The sequence below is a fragment of the Ruditapes philippinarum genome, unplaced genomic scaffold (genome assembly GCF_026571515.1).
Source record: "Ruditapes philippinarum isolate M1 unplaced genomic scaffold, ASM2657151v2 ctg135_1_1_1_1, whole genome shotgun sequence".
Classification (NCBI taxonomy): domain Eukaryota; kingdom Metazoa; phylum Mollusca; class Bivalvia; order Venerida; family Veneridae; genus Ruditapes; species Ruditapes philippinarum.
Genome location: NW_026862663.1, coordinates 453,827 through 468,240, shown reverse-complemented (window position 1 = coordinate 468,240; position 14,414 = coordinate 453,827). Strand labels below are relative to the sequence as shown.

At 30.8% G+C, this 14,414-nt stretch overlaps 1 protein-coding gene across 7 annotated transcripts in view; it reads right to left on the bottom strand.

Moving 5' to 3' along the window:
- Positions 1-14,414, bottom strand: part of LOC132719789 (trichohyalin-like) — a 43,029-nt gene that overhangs the window by 11,624 nt on the left and 16,991 nt on the right. For all 7 annotated transcript variants that reach the window (XM_060703677.1, XM_060703679.1, XM_060703676.1 and 4 more), the window contains 2 exons: positions 7,292-7,447; positions 3,535-3,762 (listed from right to left, as the gene is read on the bottom strand). In XM_060703677.1, coding sequence (XP_060559660.1) covers positions 3,535-3,762; positions 7,292-7,447 — 384 coding nt within the window. The remainder of the gene's footprint in view (positions 1-3,534; positions 3,763-7,291; positions 7,448-14,414) is intronic.

The window sequence follows — 14,414 nt, the reverse complement described above, 5'->3', positions numbered from 1 at the left end:
ACTCCTACATGTTAACAATTAAATGGTAATTTCATAATTGGCTTGTAATTTTATGGAAAACTTAATACAAACAAACAAAGAACTATTGCAATAAACATCATTGAAAATACCAACTGTCTATCTTAAACATAATAAATGTTAATAAGCATGAAAAGTCAATTCTTCCTGGGAGAAACAAATCAAATTTTACAACATGTAAAATAGTTTTGCAATTCTCATTATATACCTCACTTAAACAAGATTTATACCACTTAGGAATAAATTTACTGGATTTTTCACCCCTTTTTAACATTCATAGTTTATCATCCATGTTTGGTAAATACCATGTTTACCTAGAGAAATCAAGGTAATTGCAACAACAAAGTTGTAATTAATATTTATAAATAACCTTTAATATGTAAAACCTTTTAAATCTATATAAGGTTACTTTACCTATAAAGGCACAACAATCTATCATAAAACGAAATAATCTGCTAGGTAAAAAAACAACATCTATCAAATTGCTCTATTTAAATAATTTAAAGCAGTTATATATGTATTTAAAAGATATAATGATATTACTTATATAATCATTTATCTTCTTTAATTTGTATGTTGACACTTTGCTAAACCAACATGGGTCTTATGAATTTGCACTATCAAAAAACAGCAAAATGTCCTTCGTCCTATGAATCTGATATCCTTGAGTTAAACAATTACAATACATATTATAATGTAATTGATGTATTTAACTTTCTTACCAATCTTAACTTGTGAATTAGATCTGACCGGATTATTAATTTGGAATTTCAAAGGAACAATCATACCAGGGTTTCGGACGGGCAAATATTTCAGTTCAGTTCAGTAAGACTGTCAGGAAGTGCTGACTTGTGGTCTGGTATTATACTGGTGCAACAGGTAGGCTGTCAGCATTAAATGTACCCTCAAAATTAATGTCATATGGCAATTTTCAAGCTTTCTTTGTGCAGTCAATCCAAAAACCACAACATGAATGCCTTCTTTTTCAAAGAACAATTTGAACATGCTTAAAATAGTTTCAAAACCCATTGCAATGTTGTTCAAAATCAGTAACCATAAACATTTTGCCAATGATCCCTACTAGATAATTGATCTTATGTAATATAGCCAAATTTTTTAGATACAATCATTTTGTTATCAACATTCAGCAGAAAATAAAGGGAGGTAACACATCTTTAAATCCTATTTTAGAAATGAAGAATATGAGAGGGTAAAAAAAGGACTGAAAAGAAATTGAAAATCAAGATTAAAAAAACAGATATAAGTTCATGCCAATTGGAATTTGTCAAATTGTGAACATTGTAATCTAGGAGATTATCATTCAGGACACAAATATCTCTCACTTATACACCTTTATCTTCAATCAATCACTTGCCTTTCCTATGAATACAGATAATCGCTCAAAAAAACCTAGTCTTTCTAAATTGCATGTCATACTGAAAAAAGAGTGAGCTTTTGCAGGTGTTTGTAATTAATATTCAATAATAACGTGTTTACAGTGTTAGTAAAACGTTTATATTTTGTCATTTTGACATTTTATTATATTGCAGTGAAAAAGATAAAATGTGGGACATATAAACTTTGATAATTTACACAGATAGTTGCAACTTAAAGAATGAATTTAATTGCGATCAAGGTTGTTTTTTTTTTACATAACTGCGTGACGTGAATGGAAAACGAATAACAGTTTTCTAGATTTGGCATCTTCCTTAATTATGTTTTTCTTTTCCTCAATGTTTGGTTTTATTGACATTCAAGTTTTTTGGTTAAATTCCATTCCAAATTCTATTCTTTTGCTAAACATTTTAATTTTTTTGATTAATCAATTTCATCTTTTTTTTTCCTTTGAATAATGTCTTGTTATGAAATGAAAATTAGGTACTGGGTTGGCAAAGCGTAGTGGTATCGGAAAGTCTCTACAATTTGACCCTTAGCCTGCTTGAGCCAATACTACCAGTGTAGGCACGGTCAGCTGGCACATCTTTACCGTCTGATTATGATCTGCGCTGTTTGCTATTCAAGTCACTGCATTACTAAATTTTCCTTAAAAATGATTAATGGTTTTGTCCAGATTGAAAGGTGGCTATTTAAAATATTTAGCATGGGTTATAAAGTCTAGTATGAAGAACAATTTTTATTTTCTCAATTCAGCAACAAATAAAATGGAGAAGAAAAGTTAATCTGATGTAGAATATGATAATGATATAGTGACCTGAGTTAATAAAATGCTTTAGAACTTAAAAAAACAACAACATTCCACTAAATGTAAATACTAAACATGCCAACAAAACTGGATACTTCCGATATTCTGTGTAAAATTCAATCAGCAAATGGAAATGTTAGAATAAAAAAACCTGTTCCCTATCATGTCTTTAATGCTGTACAAGACATTCACAGATTGATTGAAACCAACAGTTTTATTTGTTTATTTCTCTTGTGAAAGATATACATTTCAAACATGGTGTTTCTAAAACAGACATTATTGCTCCAAACAAATAATTTCAATGTCTCAAACATACAATAAATAAATACAGAAGTATCCAATTTCTTATAGAACAATAAATAAATGACTTAAACTTCACTGCAATTATTCTACACTAAAACCCACACAAACTTAAAATAATCAACACTTCTAGCAGTCATTGCAGATATACATTTAGGTAACAAGATTTTAAATGGTACAATTTGTTTTAGTTTCATAGAACACCCCAAGTGAACAACCCCTCCCCCGCCCCTAAATAAATGAAATAAAAGATTATCTGTGCCTGGTTTCCTGTACTAAACAAATATAGGACATAAGGATGGTAGGACTTTTTCTTTATTTGTAAAAAATTACACAGTACAGTTTCTGTTATATGCTCATCATAAAAAGGCCTTTGAATATGCCAAAAGATGACAAATTAGCAAACAAATGTTGGGTGCGTCAGGAAACTGGAAAAAGACATATTTGTTTTGATGAAATTGATGAAATTAGAGATGAAGAAATAAACTGATTTGTCTAATGTTTTGTTTTAGCAATTACTTTAAATAAGAAGTGACAGTTAACTTGTCTTGGATATACAACTTTCTTATATCTTCAGAAGAAATACATACACAGAAAACAAGTACATTATATTGTAGGTAAATGATACCTTATTTGATGCAAATATAACAAATGAATACAGGGTTACAACAACAACGTCAACAAGCATGGCAGTAAGTATTACAGCAATAAAAGCATTTATATATATGTCTACTCTCACAAAATCTTGTATTTGAGCCGTGTCACGACAAAACTAACATAATGGGTTGCAACTAGCATGGATCCAGACCAGCCTGCGCATCCGTGCAGTCTGATCAGGATCCATGCTGTTCGCTTACAGACCCTATAACAAGTAAAGAAACTGATAGCGAACAGCATGGATCCTGATCAGACTGCGCGGATGCGCAGGCTGGTCTGGATCCATGCTGGTCCCAAACCCATTATGTTGGTTTTTTCGTGACACGGCTCATATAATTTATATAAAATCCAATTACCTTATCAAGCTCTGCTTTTTCTTTATATAGAAGTTGTTCAAGTTCAACTTCCTGTTTGTTTCTTTCAGCAAGTTCTTTAGTTACTATAGCAGCGTTCTTTCTTTTCACTTCATTTAATTGTTGTTGTATTCTACGAACCGACTGCTCTTGTTTTTGACGAGTATATTCTGCATTTCTCACCTTACTGTACAGATTCTGCTCATAGTCCTCACCCTTAGCAACCATTTTCTAATAAAAAAAAATTATACATTCATTCAATAACTATGAAAATTTAGACACTGTCTGTTTGTAAAGGATTAGATATCTCTAATAAACTGGGTTTCATTAAAATACACTTGTTTTTAAGCTGACAGTCTCCAGTCCAAATGCTGCATTTATATATTCGGAAAAATAATATTCTTACCCATATATTTTGAATTATGAATTTTAATATAGCAATGGAGAAGCTGTCATATTGACAGACTGGTTGATTGGCAGATAACAACTGTTTTTTCTAAAAAGTAAGTTGCATTTCTGGAATAATTCAAGGTTATTTCATAGTGGTACTATGATTAAAAATAAACACCAGCATATGACCATTTTAAACTATATTTTTTATGAGTTCTGTGCACTTATTACACTTAATTAATCATTTCATATATCAAGCAAAACAGTATCCTGAACATTTTTTACAGCAAGTGACTTAAAAATACAGACATATAGACTTCAAATTTTAAAGGTCACTAATTGAATATTCTTTTCTACGTCCACCTCTGGTCATACTTTCAGTGACCTTATAAGAATGTGCATTAATAGGTCAAAATAACCTTTGACATTTGACCTTCTCTAATGCATTTTTTGACCTTCATGACCTCCTATACAGGATCTTTTGTTACTTTCACCCTTTTTTACTAATTCATATATTTTTCAATCTTATTTTTTCTAGGTACAGTGATTACAATATACAGGAAGCTGTATGATATTGAAGGGTGTTTACAAGTACAATATAAAAACATAAGAAAATAGATATAAAAAGACATGTAATAACTGTCACATTACGACATGATAAAGTGACAAAATATTAAAATGATTAATACAAGGTTACAACTTCTGGGTCAAAAATGTGCAAAAAGTCTGTAAATTGTCACCCAGTGACATTTTGCATCAATTTGCATACATTTTGAAGGTATGATGATAATCTTCTAAGGTTAGAAGTGAAATCTGCACCCCCCCCCCTCCTCAACACAGGTGTATCATATGTACAAAGTGTCAGAAACGACAAGAAAACCTTGAAGAAAATGACACTGTTTTATTTGCTTGATAACATGTTTTATGTGCCATCCTCTTGTAAACACCTTTTATAATATTGTCAATGACAGGGTGTTAGATTCTTACATTAATAAACATTTCACTTTTAAATTAAAATTTGACCAATGGTAAATTGATTAGAAATTTAGTGCCTTCAATATTTTACCTAAATTTAGATGAAGACAACCAGTCTAAAAGCTAGCAGTAGATAGCAGATCAAAGCTGGATGAATTAAAATTATTTTAGGTCTAAGTTTGCTAACAATTTGTTTAGCCTAAAATGAGAATTTACTATCATTGCGGTGATGGGGTGAGCATGCAAACTCAATTATTTAATGCTAGTACTCATTGAAGAATCATGTCAAACCAGATAACACATTCACCCTTGAACAACTCTTAATTCAGAATGAAAACTTGATGAATATTTTCAACACTATAAATACAAACAAATCTTGCCTTCACAGATATACATTATAGAGGGAAGAAAGTACTCTATCTTATCTACAAGAAAAGCATTGATGCAAAGCATCAAAGGGCGTCCAAGCAAGAAATGCAGCAAGTGAAGATGAACTAGTACACATATGATGACAAGATATTCTTATAAACTACCAGAAATGTATACCACTTATGAATGAGCGGACGAAAGACATTGTTCATTATGAACTTTGATTAGCATGCTAGAGATTAGAATATATACAAATATGGACTTTTTAGCTGTTGAATATGATGTGATATGTACTGAAAAAATTAATATTGACCGAGGCGATTGTTATTTCTTTATGATCGTGGTTATTAATAGCAACGGATATACATACAAAACTTGTATGCAATCATTTATAATCCATATGTGTAACGCATGATCAACACGTTTAAGTTAGTAAAAATATGACACTGGTTATATTACCATGTTGATCATGTTGAGCATAATTGTTTATTATACAATAATTGTAATATCTATTAATTTTAATTAAAAAAAAATACAAATTTTATGAATATTGTTTTCTTTTATTCTTTTTTGTGTTTTATGTGCTATTTTAATACTGAGTTTTTACTACTCTTTTTTATTAAAATTGTAAAATAAATTTTAAGAATTCAATTGTCATATTGACCGACGATTATAAGTCAAAGCTTAACTGGAAAAAGTCAGTAAATTATGGTTTATCTTTCAATATATAATATTGTTTATTCTTAAACCATGTACATGTACATTGTATTTTTCTTTATCATTTTTTAAATTATCGATCAATTGAATAATTCATAAAATCTAATTTGTAACTTTGAATAATTCCTCGGCATCTTTACTAAACACGGATAACAAATTGAATAATTAAATAAAATGTTTCAAAGTTGATAATGTCATTTTAATACCATAAAAATGTACCTTTTTCTCAATTATTGTACATATCACGAATTTATATTACATATAAATCCGTGTACATATTTATTGTTTTTATCTCATATAGATAAAATGAAACATGCTATTGTTGTTTTTTTTCTAATTGTAACGATATCAAACATCTACTCCAAAACCGGGAGAGACCGGACAATAAACGTATGGTACTATTCGCCGGTCACTAGTAAATCCTGGTCAAAATAGACCGGGAGACCGGCATTTACCGTGATAAATAGATATATCTATAAATAGGTTTTTGGAATATTTAGGTCATCAACTGATCATTCTAGGATACATGTACAACAATAACATACCATGACATGATCACCGACTGTGTACTACAAAATGAGAAATAAAAAACCCCGAAGAGCGCGATTTATTGACGGAAAAGGTTATTTCATTTGTAAATGTTTGCATTGCGAAAATTCATTGTAACATATCGCGACATTTCATTCTTATTTAATAATCAAGCACCCTCATACCGATCGGAATTTTCGGCTTTTATTATGACCGACTAAAAGGCTCGAGAAGTTGCTGTCGCCCTTTCACAAAATCTGATCTCATTCCATAAGAGCGCCGCGCTTCGGCGCGGACGCCAATGAAGGTAGTTCAGGTAATTCATATAAATTTTCCCATATTGACCTTTATTTTGTGTATATATGTTTTGTGTTTGTTTGTGTGTGTTTTTGGGGAGTTTAAGAAAAAAACCAAGTTTTGTGATGGACAGACAGACAGAAAGATAGAGAAGTAACCCCTATATGTTGCTTCTACAGGCACACAAAAAAGTTAAATATGGCAAATTGTGTTTCATTTCTAGATATAATTACAAATATGAAGTGGGTAGATAGATAAGTGGTTAAAGTGTCTACCTTTCAACCAAGGTATTGAGTTTGAGCCTAACTGAGGTGACAATTGTGATTCCTAATGCTACACCAGGAAGTTGACTTAAAATTTTCATCTTGTTGTCTCTAAAAATTAATAAGTTAAAATGGAAGCTGGACAAATCCATTTATGAATTCATCACGTAATGTGTTTACAGCAGTTCAATCTTTAAAGGGGACAGGAAATCAGTATTTACCTGGAAGAATTTGAGGGAGTCTTCATGCTCTAATCTGGCTTTCTCACTTGCCCGTTTTTTAAATCTCTCCTCCCAAATCTTCTGCTTAGCCTCCTCCGTCAATTTCTTCTGTTTCATATTACTGTTCCTTAATGTCATCCTTCTAACATTGTGGGCCTGAAATTTACAATATAAACTATATTAAACTATAACCATTTCTGATATTATGGGCCTCCAATAAACAATATGAAGCTACACACATGTACATTGTATGGTCAAGATAAATACACTGCAAGTTGAAGGTGAATACATTGTAAGGTCAAGGTGAAAACATTGTAAGGTCAAGGTGAATACACTGTAAGGACAATATTAAGACATTGTGAAGTCAAGGTTTTGACATTGTAAGGTCAAGGTAATGACATTTCAAGGTTAAGGTGAGGTGAAGATCACAAAAATTTGGGTTGAATCAGTGACCTTCAGCAACTTTACCAGAAATTTTTTCTTTAAGATACACAGTTTTTTCTTCTTTATTTTGGTATCGGCTGTAATCAAACTTTGAAAGGCAGCAATGGAAATATAAAACTGTTGAATAAAAAGGTATGATCTACCATGTGAGGACATGAATGAAATACATGTAATTTTATCTGAAATATTTCAAAGCCTTTAACATTTTACTAGGACATTACTGAAGATTTTCCAATGTCATTGGCTGTAAATTCTCGTACATACCTCAATTGAAATCATCAAGTATGATTTATAATGCTAGTTAATATATGTAACATGATGTATAAGAGCAAAGTAAATAAACAAAGGACAACATAGTGACATTTGAGACAGTCAGGAGAACCAGAATAACTGTTTTGCACAATCATCCTCCGATACTAAACCCTTGTTAGTGAGACAATCTGACTTGCTGAAGTCGCTGGTACTAGTCTGACATACATATATCAATACTAAACAAAGACTAAATCAAATTTAATTGACTTATTACTGTAATTATACCTCGGTCTGGTATTTTCTTATTTGTTTTTCCTTTGATTCTTTAATCTTTAAGTCATTTTTGGTACATATGTCATAAACAAGGTGATTTAACATTTTGTAATATATTCAAGGGATGAAATAAACTACAATATTTATATTTAGCAGAGACATCTAATTTACTTCGTAATGGATTGTACTCAAGCACACAAGTATAAATAAATAATAATAATTCATTTCGCATTTGAATCAAAGACATTTCGCAAATAGCGTGGGTATATTTTTTTCAATTAACAATCTTTGGACTAGATGGCAAATTACAGGGTAACATTTACAGGTACCAGTTGATCTTATGCTAGCTAATTTGACAGCTTGGTGTGAACTACAGAAATAGTAAAATACAATCACATTAAATTACAGGTGCCTGTATAAAATTATTTGAAAACATAAATACCAGCTTGTCTGTAAATATGATGTGAACAAGAGCATTCTGTTACGATAAAGTACAATTACTTTAAATGATGTACAAGGTGGTCTAAAATTATATCAATGGTAGACACAAGCCAATTCTACTTTATGTTGTTTTTTAGGGTGGTACTAGAAAATCTAGAGGATATTTTTAGTCCCTAAACAATAACTTTATACATACAGTACTTTTTATGTTACTTAAATAGAAAAGCTTAGTCATGTTAAATTGCAGTTTGTACTGAATAGTTCTCTATAACATAATCTATTACTCTCTGAACATTTGCTGATCATCAGGTTTGTCAGTACTAAAGTGTCATCAACCAGGCTATCATCTGCACTTTAATTGAGCCTGATCAATATCTATTGTCAAATCAGATAAGAAACTGTTTTTTATTACCATTTATCAAGAGATTAATTACTATCAAATTGTAGGTTTTGGTAATGCTTCAGCTTAAATTAGTGCCGTTCAGTCAAGTCTGCTCCTTTATTTGTTTTTTTTCGTTTGGTTTCATGTGCACAAATACTGTTTAGGTCATATGGCGCCGGAACAGGAAAGATGTTTTGGCTAACCTTATACAAATTTAAAGCAATATCAGGGGTCAAAATTACTTCACCTGCTGAAACTAAGAGGCACACTGACACCAGTAATTCAAACCCATTTTTACGCCTCTTACTCTTTACATAGGGTTAAACGTTGACTGCAATTCTGATGCCTAACCCGTACAGGGAACCCCTCCGCCACTATAATTGGCTTCATAAGATGAAGGTAATATGCTTTTTGTTGTCATCACTTACAGTGTTTATGAAGAATATAACAATATAAATGTACCAGAAAAACTCTATCTCATTTTTTTTTATTGAAGTCAATTATAAAAAAGCCATAAATAACTATTATAAATCTATTCTATGCTGTAAAATTATGCAATAAAACTTCAAATATCAAAAAGCATTAAAAAGTTATGGTACTTAAGAAATAGTTATTGTACAACTATTTTGAATGGAACATAAGACATTCTACATTAGTTTCTACATTTCTTTTTAAATAATAATATGATAACATTAACATCAAGGCAATGACACCAGCTTTGTAATACCTTGATAATGTTAATTTATATTCTTGTGTCCATTGATTTTTTTAGTCAACATATAAAAAGTAGTACCCAAAAGTGACAAAGTCTGATGAGACAGTATGAATGTACAGGCTTGCCACTGGCTCTATTTACTGGTGGCATTGTTAGGTACAATATTATCAATGTCAACATCAGTATTAACATCTTACTCTAAAGTCCTGATAGCATAGTAATTATGTTAAGCTCATAGATTGTTTTAGATATCTGATTGATGAAAGAAAAAAACTTGATGTTTTGCTTCAAGGAACTATTGTACATCATGTCATAGAGAAATGACCAACTATAACTTGTCAGATTATGTCCACATTATATAGCTACAAAGTTAAGAATCTATACTTGACAAAACTGAGAAGAAAATATCTGTCACTAACCTGATAAAACAGATTATAAAGATGGGTGACAACAATTAAGTTTACAACATTTTTATTACTGTTGTATCTTTTTACATCAGTCTGTATGACTTTTCAAGGGTTATCTACATATCTCATCACCATGTTTTTTTTTAAAAAACCTTGGATACATGTGCTTTGTTGGCATCAAGTGAAGCACACTAAAATAATCTTTTTTTTCTGAAGTGTATGAAGCTATAATTAACCCTCTCTTTAAAAGGGTTTACTTGGGGATACAGAGACATTAAACAAGTGTAAGCTGTTAAACACTACCCGATTAACATGTCATTTGACGCACAAAAAGTTCACTTTCATTTAAGATAAAATCTAAGGGATGATTTAAATTCAGCATGGATATAAGATCATTGTAAACTTATTTACTATCACTATCATAAATCAGGGTTAGTTTTAACTAAACATTGCCCAATAAAGCAAGGAAAAAGTCATATGTAGCACAACATGTTTTAAGTTACTTCACGCAACCATTAATATGTGAATGGTTAAAGTTGGTGAGTGGTAGGAAAAGGTTCAATCTTGCTTTACAATGAACATTTAAAATGATTTTACGATTACAATAATTGCTTTAAGCAATTAAATCATTCTTCAAATTGTAAACTTGAAGTGAAAGAATTACTTTGACAAATAAGGGGATAAAGGTATGAATATGCACATTATTTATTAACGGCTCACAAAACTTGGATAACTCTGACACAGGCATGTGTGATCAGATGCAATTAATTTCCAGTTGAGGTAATGAAAAAAAACTTCTGTTTCAAAGTTGACAACAACATTAAGTAGGTATAAGTAACCTAATTTGAACCCATATTACAGATCAACTTGTGTAATGATAAAGTACTGAAACCAGTGTATATATATTTATTTATTTATTCTTGTGAAAATATCATCACCTTAGTTCAGTAACAGGTTAACTCCTATTATATCATATAAGGTGTTAACCCAGTTCTGCACTGAGGTCACAATATATCATTAAAGTATTTATAGTTTTGTTGATTTCAAGACTTTCAGTCCCTTTATCAGTTGACAGTTATCTTCCTTGTGTTCCTGCATGAAGCATGAGTTGTTTTAAAAGTCATAATCAACTTTTGTACTTTTGTGCATAAATCATTTTAAATTGAGGAGGAAACACTGTATCAGTTACCAGATTGTAAAAAACATGTGCTTGCTCAAGACTCAAACTTGCTCACTAGAGATTTGTACACCTAACCCCCTAACTTATTTAGCTAAACAAGAAGCTTCATAAACCTTACATAGAAATTAAGACAGACAGGATCAGACCGTTATTACAAACAGATTGTCAAGCATCTAGATATTCTTGATTTTTATATTTCTTACTACCAAATGTAAACCGGGAAATATTTCATTGAAATTTCAATCATAATTTTATAAGACATAAGCAATCAGTTATCTATAATAATTCCAAACTACCCCATTCTAAAATATTACATAAAGTGAAATACTGACTGAAAATTATGAATTAAATAACTATATCAAATATTGTCAATGTATAACAAGTTATTTCTAAATTACACTTAATCTAATTTATACAGTTTAAACGAGAATCCATGAATGACAAACCCTTTTCCCGAAAATATATAGATTTAATCCTTAAATAACTTAACTTATTTATGATTGTAAACATTTTAAGATATAAGGATTAGGAAGTTTTTTTTTGTCATTTTATGATTTATGCCTTACAGCAGGTGGGAGAAATAATTGCCTTAAATCTGATTTTAAATTATGTTATATGATTTACAATTTCTTAAGTATCAAAAAACTTATTCTCAATAAAATTGTGATTAAAATTATTTGTGGCGATAAACTGCTAAAATGTCTGAATTTAACGATCAAATATCACGAGAGGAGAAATATAGTACCAAAATTGTACTTCAAGAAGGCAAGATTTTAGTTTATACTACTTTATTTTAGTTTGATTGTGTTGGAAGCTATAAGCTTATTTTGAAACACTTTCAATTCGATTTTTGGAACCAACCAGTACTAAGTAATGAGTGTAAATTTATTAACTTCAAACCACTTGCCGCTCACTGATATAGGTTAGAGCCACACAAGCGTTTTCAGATTATTTCATGTGAGAAGCTGAAGTGACTGACCTATACTGTGTTGGTGTGGCGTAAAACCCAATGAAAAAATATACAAGAAACTAAGAAAGGCTGACAAGAAACCAAGGTGTAGATATTAAAGGGACTCAATTGAGGTTTTTTTGACATGATGGGACTGAAAATATTTTTTCCAGATAAATGTTGCATTTGATGAAGGTTTAGACCACTAATCTTTGTGCAAAATTTCAGATCATTCGAGCACTTCGTTTTTCCAGAATAATTATTCAAATTGTAAAAAAATGACCCACTTTTCACTCAAATTGGGCTAGGAAAAGCATAAAAATACGATTTTCAATATATTTCAAAGTATATTTCTTAACTATCTCTGCATATATTTCTGTTTAAAGTGCTCCAGCCCATTTATGTAAGAATTTCTAATGTTATGTTTTTAGGCTTTTAAACCTCAGTGGAGTCCCTTTAAACAGGTTCACAAGCCACAACAAAGTGCTGTCATATTGACTATTTATTATGGTAGTAATGTAAGGGCCTTTTTAAGTAAATGTCTGTACAGGGTAAGAAAAATGTAGTCTAAATGGGACTCAATCCCCGAACCCTATGAATCTTGATCAGTGACCTTCAATTATTACCTTGATGATTCAAGAGTATACTTTCAGTGTCTAAGGAAATAAGAACACAGAATTTTTACATGTCCACAAAATCACTAGACTTGGATAAACTATTACAATCCCAACTGCATACATGATGTTTTAAGTAAATACCTTCTGTGAATAATCAGATATAAAGGTGCAAGTGGACATGTGGCATAGTAGGAATCAGGTTGAAAGTACTTCACCATGAAATAAATCACAGGTTAATAACAAATTGAAAACTACTGTAAATGCCAGACTACTGATATTTTTGAGACCGTAACAGCAGACTATAGAAAAATTTTACATATTTCTTTAGAACACAATTTCATCTTAAAGGAAAACAAATACCATCTTTTAGATTGTACTTTTTATGATAACAAAGAGAGGTATTCAACTGGCTACATGTTCGCAGTCAAATACAAAAAATATAGGAAAGGTATAGAAAAATATTTGAATGGAAACGTCCACATTTTCTACATACTGTATGTCAGGTGGTGGGCTTGACAGATACTCTATAATTTTCACATCACTATGACAAGGCAGAAAGCCCGGTGTTTACATTTTTGTCAATTATTTCAGGTAAATTACATGAAAATTAGTAATGACAGTCCAAAAAGTGTCAGTAAACACTGACACCTATTTATGGCATTAACAAATTAACCTTTTAAGCTTCTTTCAAATTATCCCAAAAATTTCAAAAAGCGGACTTTTCAAAAGCTGAACAAAAAAATTGTAAAGTACTAATCATTTTATTGCTTTATAATGTCTTTCCACTGCATTAAAAACAGTCAAGACCACACAAAATTTGTCATTTTAATGATTTAAACATATTTGAAATTTCACAGGTGAAAACATAGTTGAATGGAATCTTGATCATTATGATGCAGTAATTTCATGTAATGTTAATCAACTGCAAAATTTACATGTGCAACTGTGACGGGTACCACATAGGCAGGAAACTCTTCAATCAAAAATCAATTTAGAGAAAATTATCACCGTAATATGCATGAAGACCTGTGCATCCTCTTTTCACATTATTCAGACCTCCTATGTGAGTATTTCATATGAATCTGCTCCTTTAGCATAAATCTCATACAATTTACCATGAGAGTATCCTTTATAAGTCTTTATAATTATACATTACATTTTGCTTAATTTGCAACTTTCTATATTCCAGTGATATTTCATATGTGTTAAACTTGCCTCATGAATTAGGAAAAATATGTGTTGTCATTTTAAACTATGTAATATATATTTTTGTTTTTGTTCAGTTTTACCGTGAACCAACACAGTTCAGGTCATATGGCACTGAAACAGGAAAGATGATTTTGGCTAACCTCGGATGCTTCAAAATGAAATATTCAGAGACAAGCTTGGATTAAAACCATGTACATGTATTAATCAAATACATTAACATGAATCCACTGGTGGTTAACCACTAATCCTGCCAA